Below are 12770 nucleotides of genomic sequence, written 5' to 3' on the forward strand. Positions count from 1 at the left end.
TCAAACTGTCAGCTTCATTTAAGTACCATATTATGGCTTAGAGGGAAGGGGCGGTCATTGCTACCTAAAATTTGTATGTTGGGCACACATACTCGACTGTATTACAGTTGACTCACGGATAAACAAGATAAACACCGCTTATATCGGACTGCAGTTTGCTCTGTCATAGGGACATCAGAATGTCTGGATTCTGCCTTAACCAATTAAGCAAAGCAGAAGGACAATAAAGCCTTCAGGAAATCCATTGAAGGCACCATGTCCCAGCCTCCCATGCCTGGTATTGATCCTTTTAAGTGCCGACTAATGAGTCCTATGGTAGTAGCAGATCTATGGTGTTTGTATCTGTGGTGCTCTCACTTCACCGCCTCAAAGGAGCTAAACTTACAGACAGTGGATCACCTGGGAAGGGTTAGGATAGAAGCAATCCTTGCTGATAGCTGCCTTGACCCTTTAAAATCCAACCCGAATCTCTCTCCGCTGAGGACAGTAGCCCCCATTCCCTACTTTCTGTGACAAGCACAGGAGTTTGCGTGAAGGAGCTTTTCCTTTCAGGTCGCATCTAGGGCGAAGGCTTCTGTTTTTGTTCAGCACCTCTCTTGCATGGGAGCTCCTGGCAGTGGCTTCTTTTGCCGCAAAGCATCCTTTTCCTCTCAGCTTTGGCAATTTAGGAAGAACTGATGCTCCCAGGGGAGGTGGATGAGGGGAGAGCGCCAGGAATGGGAACGCATCCATCAGGAGTCCCTGCGTCTCCCTTCTCCCCACTTCCACTCGCGTCGCCACAAATCCCCTCCCCCAAGCTCTCAGCACATAGCACTTGTGATATGTGTAACTGGGGGCGCGGGGGTGCGGGGTATTCACCCTCCATACAAAAGATGCATCAAAGCGCAGACTCCCCTAAGCCATACCCAGAGGCACCTGGCACCTGCCCCGATTCGCTGCAATTGGAAGCGGATGGCTTGGGTACTAAATTATTAATTTATTTATTTCCCTTGCTCCCCCGCCCGCACTCCAACCCGCAGAGCAGAAGCCGCGGTCGCGTTGCTCCCCAACCCCCCAACCTCCGCCCGCACCTCGCAGGAGTCTCGCACTTGTAACCGGCCGTCGCCTCCCGGCCCCTGGCGGTCGCGACGCACTCCCACTCGTGGCCGGGCTGGCGCGGCCGTGGGTCCTGGCGGCGGGGGAGGCGGGGGGGAGGTGGCGGGTGACAGATGTACTCCTCTGACAGCTCTCAGTATCAGCCCAGTGGCTCCCTGCCATTGGCTCAGTGCGATGGACCGGCAACGCCGCGCACTATAATAACACTCATGCCTGCCAGCGGCAGCGACTGCGAGTGCGGGCGCCCGGCGCGGGGGATGCTGCGGCCGCTGCCACTGCCGCGCGGGCGGCTCCCGCTGCCCGGCTGCGCCCTACCACGCGGGCTCTGACCGCTCCCGCCCGGTCCCGCCCAGCCCGGTCCCGCTTGTGGCTGCATCCTCCCCTGGGGCTCCTCGTCCCGGTTCCTATCTCCAGGCAAGCACTGCGCCGGAGCCCAGGCGAGCGCGGCTGGCATGCGGAGGCGGCAGGGCGCGCACCGCAGCCGGGCATAAGGAACCCTCGTGCCCGCCGCCAGCGCACAGTCGGCCGATTGCCCTGCCGCGATCCCCAGCCCACCCTCCCGGCCCCGGCTGCGGCTGCGGGCGCGGGTGCGTGGAAGCGGCGGCTGCGGAGGAGAGGCGGCGGCTGCCCCATGGAGTGTTACTACATTGTCATCAGCTCCACGCATCTCAGCAACGGACACTTTCGCAACATCAAGGGAGTTTTCCGGGGCCCTCTCAGCAAGAACGGGAACAAAACTCTGGTAATCTCTCTCTGTCTCTCTGCGTGTCTCTGTCTCTATTTGTCTCTCATCTAATAGAGCATATCAGGAGGAATGAGTTGACTGATGGGTTTGGGAGCTTTCGTGTTGTTGTTTGGAAAGATTTCATTTATTCTATTTATTTATCTGATGGGCGTGGGATGAGAATCGGGTGTAGAAAAAAAGGAATCTTAGGAAAGCTCTGCTTGAAGGTTTTCCTGACACTTCATGAAGCTCTCTGTCAACCACACGCCACAGTGTTGAAGATTATCAATCTCTCTCTTTTTCAATAGGACCTCCTAAAAATAGAAAGGAGCCCTAACCCCAAGTGATCCTGTGACAGCTTTCAGTTTAGGAAGCTTGAAGGTGAACGGAGGTCTGGCTTGTCTGTTGGAAAAGCGAGCCATGTGTCTGGTGGCTTAGGACAAGGGGCTGGCTTGAGTGAGGGTCTCAGAACGAGTTTGTTTCTTGGCCCTTGGCTTTTCACTGAAGGACTGACAGGAAACTTCTCTCCAGAGAAGTTGTCTGTACAAAGAAAAGCAGAATATTCCCGTCAGCCTACTACTTTCAGCTTGTTACTCTTTAGAGTTGAGGGATATGGGTGGAAGGTGATCACTGTGTCAGAAGTACAGACAGTCGGAAACATGTTAGAAAACAAAACCCACACAGCTGTAATCGCTGACGAGCACAGTTTGTCCTTCAGCACCCAGCAGGAAAAGCACTCTTGGTGGAAGATATGCTGAGGAGAGAGGGAGAGAGAGAGAGAGAGAGAGAGAGAGAGAGAGAGAGAGAGAGAGAGAGAGAGAGAGAGAGAGAGAGAGAGAGAGAGGAGAGAGAGAGGAGTGCCTCCAAATCCCATCATCCACCTAGCCCTTACAGAACCCAACTCGCATGGTCAGGAGAAGTCCATACTTCTCCAAAGGAAGAGAGCAGCAACATGGAATTCATTTAGTATGAGTGCTGAGAGTCCAGCCACAGTCACTTGGTGAAAGTGTAAGACTTTCTGAAGTCTGTGCCCACCGGCAGACTTCGCCCTAGATTTCTCCTAGTATTCATCTGAAAGGATAGAGTAATTCAAGGACACAGGTAGCTGGAAAGCAAATGCAGTTTTCTCAATCTCAGACTCTTTATATGTTTCAAACTGCACATACATTAATTAAGAATTCCCTAAGATTCTTTTTCGAGAATGAAAAGTTCTCACTTGAAGTTTTCAGTGGATTGAGACTCCCATAGGGTGCATTTGATGTACTCTCTGATGTCTTTATTGTTAAGGATGTGTTTATAGGCTCTTTTTGTTGCAAAAAGAGCATATGCTTCAGACTTTAGTTGAGACCTGTAGGGTAGTCAGAGTCTAGAAGGATTATTGAAACTGGGCTCTCAGAGAAGTCAGCTAGCTCACAGTTTAAAGAGAAAAAAGCTCTTTCTTCAACATTATACATTAAACTGAGTTTAATTTAAGGGCAACCAGAAGAACTAGACAAGGGAGATGTTAGAATAGCCAAGAGTTCGCAGAAAAAAATGAGCAGTTATCTGCCAGCCCTGAACTTGTTACACTGCTGTGTATTGTGCTTCTTCAGTTTCCTTGGGATTTCCAGTGACTGGATTTGCTAGGGATGGCTTGTTTGCTGTGTACTTGAAGTTAATGAATTCTTCATCACTCATGTTGACAAAGAGCAGGTTAAATAAGAGTTTTGCCTGTGTAACCTCATGATTAAAATGAGCACATTAAAAGCAGTCACCTAAATGAAATGGATAAATCAAAATATGTGTAGATGTCAGAAGCAATAAGCAGGAAGATACACTATTAAATAAAGCTCATAATGTTTCTTATGACTATAATGACTGAAACTTGTAGGGGTGTTCATGACAGTCCTTCCAGACTTTTATAAGCTGTCCTGTTTGAATTTATTGTGTGTGTGTGTGTGTGTGTTTGTCTGTGTGTTTGTCTGTGTGTTTGTGTGTGTGTGTTTGTGTGTGTGTTTGTTTGTGTGTGTGTGTTTGTGTGTGTGTTTGTGTGTGTGTTTGAGTGTGTGTGTGTGTGTGTGTATTTCATGACTTAAATGTTTCCATTTGTAGTCAACTCTATTTAATACTCCTTCTCTATAGACACATATATGTATATGTGTCCTAAATGCTTTTTAATGAGTTGTCATAAGAAAAATGGGATATATGCTTATTCTTAAGGATAATTAGAGAGTCTAGTTATATTGATAAGGAATTATCCTAATTAACAAAGTCTTTTCAACTTATATAATGATGTGTTCTTGTCAGCATCTAGAATTCTTTGAGCACTACTATTTGCTGTATTTTTCAATTAAAAATACTTTGTTCAGAAATTTAAGAAATATGAAGCATAAATATTAGCCCAAGCTTGGCATATACCATGCAATGAAAAATTTCAAGTAAAAGTTTATACATTTCAGGCTGTCTGCTTAAATGTTTTAGTCTTTAAGTTAATAAATTGTACAATACATTAAATCCTGCATTCATAAATCAATAACATAGAACTTTTATACTCTTTTATATTTTAATTTCTTATATAGAATTTCGCCTCTAATATAAAAGAATTAGAAGGATGTCCATGTTTTAGTTCAGGAAGATGCAACTTAAAGCTATTCACAGAAAAAATTAAATTTTCAGTGACCAGTTGGATAATGAATATTTCTTAATTTCTTCAAATTTCTGATTTAATAAAGTTATTATATAACTTACACTTACTTTGAGATTAATTTACCATATAGAGCTTTTAATATGTTGTGCTATTACAAATAAAAAGTTACTTGCAATATGTCCAATTTATACAGATTTCAGTGTCATCAGTTTGTTGCTTCTGTCCTATATACAATAAAGCACATATATTAATGAATTTAATGGTGACTATGAGGAAGTCCAATCAAGAAATTAACTTCTTTTCCTACTAAACCTGTGACTTCCTATATAAAAAATGGCAGCTCTCCTGTAGTACTCAGATCTCGATGAGAAGGTATGGTTGTGCATGTATATATACATCTATCTGTACCCCACTGTAATGCCAGCATTTCACAATCTTGAACCTATTCATGAAATTTTCCAAATTAGCAATTTTAATACATTCAAAAGCCTCCATTTGTATCATGTCTTAAAAACAAAGAATAGCAAAGTGGTTACTTGTTTCTGTTACAGACTACATCATCATCTTTTGATATAACTTAATTTCATGGAATGAGAAATTAATCTTTTATTACTGACACAAATTATTGTGGGCAAAGTTTAGGATCTTAAATAAACTTTTTGATCTAAGCAGTCTGTTTCCAATTAGTTTGCCCGAGAAACTACTTTAAAATAAAGTCTTTGTTAATAGAATTTTGCAATTTATATACAGAAATTATTTGACCTATTTATATATTTTAAATGTTTTAATATATAATTAGATATGCAATATATTTACATGCAATTTCAATGTGATGTATGAGTTTTAATGTTAGGAATCATAATTTCACTTAAGAAACTATTGTGTCATGTTTAGTTGAAACCATTTTACTTTTCTTCTTGTTTCTAAGTGCAAGGAAATAATGCTAAATTAAAATTAAAAAAATAATTTAGATGTATTCTTATCCAAGTGGATAAGCATCCCTAACTTTGCATCAAGGTCTTAGTTCTGTAGGATGACCACCATTTTTGATATGGGAAGTCCCCAGCTCAGTAAGAAAAGAAGTTAATTTATTGATTGGTCTTCAGCTATTACTATTTATTTTTTTCAAGTGCACTGCAATGCTTCAAAGCACTGGCTTTCTAGAGGCATGCCAAACGGTCAGTGTGTAATGTTCCTGTTCATTTTGATCGTGCTTTAAACTTTCTTCCCATTTTTGACATATTTTTATGCTTCCTGTCACTCAGAATGTTTACCTATGTATTAATTTTAAAGTACAAAATATATTTTTATTTCATTTGTAGGTATGTATATTAGAAGTGAAAAAATTTAGGTTGACCTTGACATACACCGTGCAGTCTTTTGTCATTTAAACATAAATTAACTTCCATGTAATTCACTTACTTTCCCTGTGTCTCCTAGAGATTACGACTGAAGGGTTTCATTGACTCACTGAAACCTATTGTGGATGCACCTTATGGCTTTAGGACTGAAGATACAAATTGCTGAGTTGGTGACATTGAAAAATTAGCATTGATAGATTACTATCTGAGAAAGAGTTCATGGGTGAGGTTGGAGTCAGGCAGTAGAGTAGCATGTCCACAGACATCAGCTTCATGAACATGCTCCTACATGTGGTGATTACATGTTCATGAAAGTATCTTGTAAAAGCACGCATTCAGTATTCATGACTGTGTTGGGTCTTACTTCTCTGAGAGAAATGTTCCATTTACTCTGTGGCGTTATTTTATTAAAACTTTATAGCATGCACATCTTTGGAGATATTCAAATGAGACACCACTAATAATGAAAAGCTTATTATCATGACTCAAACAAATGTGTGAGCTACTTTCAAGAGGACATGCTGCCATTAAATAGTTAAACGGCTCAGTAACTACGTAATTTGAGTAGTTACTTAGAATTTTGTCTCTACTCCTCAGATGTGCACCAATATTTTGTGCGTTGATGAGGCTTCCAATTGCATTTTAATTTAAAATTCAGGAAAGCCTAGTCCAACAATTTAATCAGGTTTTATATTGGAACTTTTTATTTATACTTATATTATTTATATTTATTGGGGCAGTTTTTAGAATAAAGTATTTTTAACTTCAATATCAATTAGAAATTATATATTTTTTTTTCCGGATTTGGGGACTGAACCCAGGGCCTGCGCTTCCTAGGCAAGCGCTCTACCACTGAGCTAAACCCCCAACCCCCCGAAAATATATTTTCTAGTTTATCACTTCTACACTGCTTTTTGTTTCTTTCATTATTTTGAGACAGAGATTTTCTATGTAGCACTGTTTGTCCTAGAATTTTCTCTGTAGAACAGTTTGTCCTTGACCTCTGAGATCTGTTTTTATTGTTGGGTAGGGTTTCTTTATTATTATTATTATTATTATTATTATTATTATTATTATTATTATTATTATTATCATCATCATCATTATTATTATTAATTATTATTATACATTTTATTTGTTTACATTTCAAATGATATGCCCTTTCCCTGTTACCCCTCCACTAACCCCTCATCCTATCCCCTCCCCCCTCCTCTGTGCCTCTATGATGGTGCTCCTCCACCCATTCACCTACTCCTGCCTCACCCCTCCAGAATCCTCCTATGCTACTTTTTAATATTACCTTCTCAAATAATGACCACATTTAACTCTATACCACCTATCAAAGTTTCCTATGGAGATATAAAAATTAATTTTCTGTTTCTGTGTGCATCCTACCTTGGACCAAATCTAAGGAAGCCTACAATCTTTTTTTTTTTTTTTTGCTTCTTTTTTTCAGAGCTGGGGACCGAACCCAGGGCCTTGCGCTTGCTAGGCAAGCGCTCTACCACTGAGCTAAATCCCCAACCCCGGAAGCCTACAATCTTAACATCACTTGGAGAACATTCATAATTTCTTCCCTCTTCAGTTGTCACATTTGGTTGGATTGGTTGGCAGGAATACCTACATCAGATATGTTAGGCAGCGTCATAATAAGAAGCATATACGCAACACAGGATGATACATTCCACATTGACAGTAACACATTTTACCTGAGAATATAGCTCAATGGTACATAACAAAGTTAACAGTCATGAAGTTTTGGACTTAATTTCCAACATAAAAAAATAATAAAATAAAATAAAAACATTTTCAGTTAGGCTGCCAGTTCTTTAGGTATTTTCTTATTGTTTCTAGTCTTTTCAAAATTAACTCTAGATGCAGTTTTATGTAGTTATTCTTCAACATAATTTGAGTGAACCTGAAACACTTAGTTTATTTAGGTGGAGACCAGTTTACTATTAACCTTACTGTAGATAGTAGAAACTGAAATTTAAAATAAATTCTGAAGATGCTACTACATTGTGATAGTTTCTTCTAGTGAACTATGGATGGAAGGTAGTGCTATTGAAGAATGGTGTGCTCCGGGAGTTCGACAAATTGCTTCAAAGAGTTTAACAATTATAATCTCTGGTGTACTGTAACTTAAATTTAGGAAGGGATTATATGTTTCTGTCTATCACATTTTATGGTGCCAACCACAAAGAATATAATTAAAGGATAATTTTGTTAGATTTTTCTTTTTGAAAATTCTATCTTAAAATCATTTAATGTATTCCTTTTGATTCTAAAAGGAAGCCTTGCATCCAAAGCAAAAAAACAACAACAACAACAACAACAACAACAACAACAACAAACCAAGTGCTTATACTGTATAATGTCTTTCTGATGGTGTTTGTAACTGGCAAGGTTTCATTAATTTTTATAAATGCATTGTTCTATACTTTCCAGCACAATGTAGGACAAAGTGGGGGTAATAAATAATTAATACTCAATCTTAGTTGTTAAAGTAAATGTTGTCCATTACCAGATGTACTATTCTGAACTCTTAATAATGGCTTGGCATCTTTGGAAGAAAGGTACAGACTTTCCTCAATGTAAGTACTGTTCATGTACCAAATGTTTGCAGTAGTAGGGCTGTGCTTCAATTGTTAGCAGTCTTAGTAAATGAGCTATGTAGAATTCAATGCACAGTAGCTACTTATCACCCAAATGCTAATCATATTGTAGTAGTTAATTCTGTAAATATAGTTAACTTCTACGCTATTAATTTAAAGTACTTTTTTATTAAATTATTTTATTTATTTACATTCCAAATGTTGCTCCTTGCCAGTCCCCCATGCCCAAGTTCTTTATCCCACTCCCCTTCTGAGAGGGCGCTCCTCTACTCACCCAGACATTGATTTAGCTTATAGAAGCTTGCTTCATACTGTTTGTTGATAGTATTTCAGATCAAACACTGATGATTCTTATATACTTTATGATTTCTTGGTCTGTTCCTGCTCATTTCTAGTCCACCATCTATTTTCAGATTTCCAACAGCCCATGCATTGTAACTACAGAACTAATTCCTTCATATTAATCTTGTATATATTGACGCATGCACTCTGCCATGCATTTCTTTGAAGTAAATTACTCGAATAATTCTGATTTACAAAACCTCAGCTCATAAAATGTTTTTCAATAGGGCAAACAAAATATGCAAATACAAAGGTGAGAGTTGGATGAAAGAGGATTAAGTGAGTTGATGTTGGCTCTAGAGGTTAAATCAAGAGCTGATTTTAACTCTTTCTGCTATTTATAAAAAAGCTTATGATAATTATTTTAAATATATGAACATCCTATTTCTTACTACTATAGTATACCCTGTTATCATTGTGCAAAACATTATCCTTACTCTCTGTTGTATTCCAACAGTCAATGGCACAAGCACTTCTTGAGGTAACATATTAAGGCTAACTATAAATGAAAGAAAAATTATACTTAACCTTTAGTAGGGTACAACACTTGGGTAGCATAAGGGTTTTTCATAAGTATGTTTGAAATAGAATTGCTTAAAATAAAGATTTTCCATCTTTCAAAGTAAGTAATCTTTATGAAAACAAAGAATTGTGGTGATGCCCAGCAGCTGAAGGAAACCAGGAACACAGTTGTAGTGAAAGGATGTTGGTCAGCCATATTTGTTTTTACAAGGTAAAATTTATTGTGGGAGACATGTGAACTCTTATGAAGAGATCTCAAGACTTTTACTGTGATTAGAGCCTGTTTAGTATTTTTCATGTTGATGGAAAATAGAACAGACTAGGAAAAACAAGTTTATTTTATTTGTGGGTGAGTTTATATAGTAATAGAAACAATGGTTTTGCTTACTTCTGTGATGAGATAGGACTAAGGGGCAGTCTAGATTATCTTAAAAATCAATGTATTCCTAGAGTGAAACCTTTGATGTTAGCCTGACTTCTTAACCTAGACAAGCTCCTAGGTAGAAACTTCAATTTTGAGTTTCCGATAAGACAAGGGATGCATGGTCACAGAGAGAAGAGCAAGAGGAGAGGTTGATCAGAGTCCAGGAACCCAGACAAGGATCAAGGGCATTAGAGGAATGTGAATTCTTGGTAGCTCTTTAGGAATGTAAGAGTCAAGGAAAAGTACTGGAAAGTGTCACTGTGGAATGGTGGAAATATTTGCCTCCCCACCCACATTCATACACCGTCACATTTATAGATGACTTTAGGAGTTGAAACATTCTCCTATAAAGCCAGAATAGCGATGTTTTTCAATATAGACTTTAAGTGGAATAAAAGTCAAAGTGTCGGTTGAGTAAGAGATGGGAAATTTTTGAGACTTATTGATAATAGACCATGGGCCAACTGTTTTAAGTCCTATGAAAGTATAGAGAATTATATTGGAAGTCATAGTCAAGATAGGGAATGAAAGCTAGGAAGTGAGGGAGAATTGGAGAATTCTGGATTTTTTTTGTTTGTTTCTTTGACCTTTAAAAATATGTTTTGTAATTAAGATGTAATTATATAATTTTCTCTATTCGCTCCCCCCCTCCAACTACTCCCATGTCTCCCAGCTCTGTCTTACCTTGATAGACTCATATCTTGATTATTATTGTCACATATATAATTATATAGTCATAATCATACAAATATATAAATACAACCTGTTGAATCTATTATTATTTGTACACACACAATATCATGTCTGATGACTTTGTAATGGATAACCAATCAGGAAGCTCATCTCTAGAAGACTAAGTCTCCAAATTCTAGCAGGTATTAGTACCTGTTGTCTACAGGTGCAAACCCATGAAATTTCCTCTTTCTGAATTAGTGTTTCTATTGATGTTGTCCTTGTTCAGGCCTTGCTTCGGCAGCCATTTCTAGGCGACATAGTCTCACCACCAACTTCCTGTTCCTCTGGCTCTTACAACCCTCCTGTTGTCTCTTCTTCAATGCTCCCTGAGGAGCCTTAAGTTTTCACTGACAAGCCTTAAATCCAAGAGTTGTGTTGTATATGTGTTCCTTTGAGTGGACTCCCCATGATCCAATCTATGGATGTTTGTTTCTGTACAGTTGTAGTTTTCTGTAATTTGCAAAAAAAAAAAAAAAAAAAAAAAAGCTTCTTCTGTGGGGAGTGCACTTACCTGTGGGCATAAGAATAAGGTTCAGAATGTAGTCAGAAACTAGGCTGGTCTAGTATAGTGCCAATATAAATTCTCTTCTACAATCTATGGTATCATTAGCTCCAGGCAGTTGTTTAGAGGTGTCCAGTACCAGGCCTCATTTTCCTGCTACTGAGGGCGCTTAAGTTTGATTACACAGCTATTGCTTCCCAGCAACATATGAGAGCTACTGTTTTACCTTTGTGTATATCCTGCCATACTAGTCATTATTGTGGGCCATAGGTTTCACAGCTGGATTAAAAAGAAATGGTTTCTTCCCTGTCTTGGCAGCTTGCATAGTACGTTCTGGTACTATGGAAGTTATACCACAAGAAGAAATTATTTATCTATATTCAACTCAAATCATTTTAGTTCTGTGATCTAAGTGTGAGGTTTTTTAGCTAGAGGGGCTTACTTTCAACCTCAAAAAGGCAATCAAGCGAACCAGCAAAACTCTACATTTTTGAGAGTCAGTTGAACAATCCTGACCAACATCTTGAGCAGATAATTTATTATGCCTGGTGCTGTGGTTTTTGTTACATGTACATTGTGAAGCATTGTAAGCCCCAAGTGGCATGGTTTCCTTTAAACTATACATATGTATACCTATTACTTTAATTTATTGTAGATAATTTAGATAAATATGAAAGGACATGAATCCTTGAGGATTTATCAAACTTTAGTTTTGTCTATCTTTTCTCCTTCTCCTAATCCCCTCTTCCCTTCTTTTCTTCTTCTTCTTCTTCTTCTTCTTCTTCTTCTTCTTCTTCTTCTTTTCTTCTTCTTCTTCTTCTTCTTCTTCTTCTTCTTCTTCTTCTTCTTCTTCTTCTTCTTCTTCCTCTTCTTCTTCTTCTTCTTCTCTTCCTCCTCCTCCTCCTCTTCTTCTTCTTCTTCTCCTCCTCCTCCTCCTCCTTCTTTCTTCTCCTTCTTCTTCTTCTGTACTGACCTCCAACTCCTTGCTTATGAGAGCTCGCCTCCACAATTTCCTTCCCCCTTCATATCTCATGAATTTCTTGTGACAATCAGTGTAGTTTAAGGTCTACTTAGGCTAAGCTTTGGTAAGCCTGTAGTAGAGAGCAGAGGTGTTAGGATGGGGGAGGGTGACAAACAGGAGTGTTGTCAGAAGCTTCCAGAGTCTCTGTGCTTACTTTTTCTCTTCTCGTGTATGATTTCTTAGCTTCTCAGAGCTTTGCTGTCTGTTGTATTATTCTGAAAACAATTTCTATTCTGGCTACAAAGATTGACTTTCCAAATTTAGTTGCTTAGGATTCAAATTATTAACGATGACAAGTTCATTCATAGTCCATATTGTTTTAAGCTGCATCAATGATTGATTATAAACTTGTTAGCCTAAGTAACCAATATTTGTTATCTGGAGAACCCCAGGCTGAGAATTCCCAGATGAAAATGCTGAGCACTGTTGGTGTGGTGAGGGCTTTTGTTTTGCAACATTTGTGTTCTCACATAGTTCAAAGTGGAGAGAAATGTGAGCTTATCTAACTCTTAAAACACATACCTGGGATGTGAAAGTTTCATGATTGCAACCACTACTCCTAAAAAAATAAACCTTCTAATGGCATCACATTGATAGGAGTTCAATAAATGCATTTTGGGGACAAATGACCACTCATACTGTAGTATGTAGTATGTAGTGTTTCTCAGGCAAGGAATCTAAAAACATAGAATTCCACTTTAGAAACTATTCGATATCATGAGTTTGGCCATGTACCTTACAAAGTGTATTAAAAGCCGAAGACTTTGAATAAATTATTGGGAAGGATTTCAAAAGTAATAAAT

At 38.9% G+C, this 12770-nt stretch overlaps 1 protein-coding gene across 1 annotated transcript in view; it reads left to right on the plus strand.

Moving 5' to 3' along the window:
* The first annotated feature begins 1219 nt into the window (after positions 1 to 1219).
* The window catches only part of Znf804a (zinc finger protein 804A), a 220117-nt gene continuing 208566 nt past the window's right edge, over positions 1220 to 12770 (plus strand). The window contains exon 1 of the mRNA XM_032903567.1: positions 1220 to 1837. Coding sequence (XP_032759458.1) covers positions 1727 to 1837 — 111 coding nt within the window. The 5' untranslated portion in view covers positions 1220 to 1726. The remainder of the gene's footprint in view (positions 1838 to 12770) is intronic.

Source organism: Rattus rattus, chromosome 5, assembly GCF_011064425.1.
Source record: "Rattus rattus isolate New Zealand chromosome 5, Rrattus_CSIRO_v1, whole genome shotgun sequence".
NCBI classification, from domain to species: domain Eukaryota; kingdom Metazoa; phylum Chordata; class Mammalia; order Rodentia; family Muridae; genus Rattus; species Rattus rattus.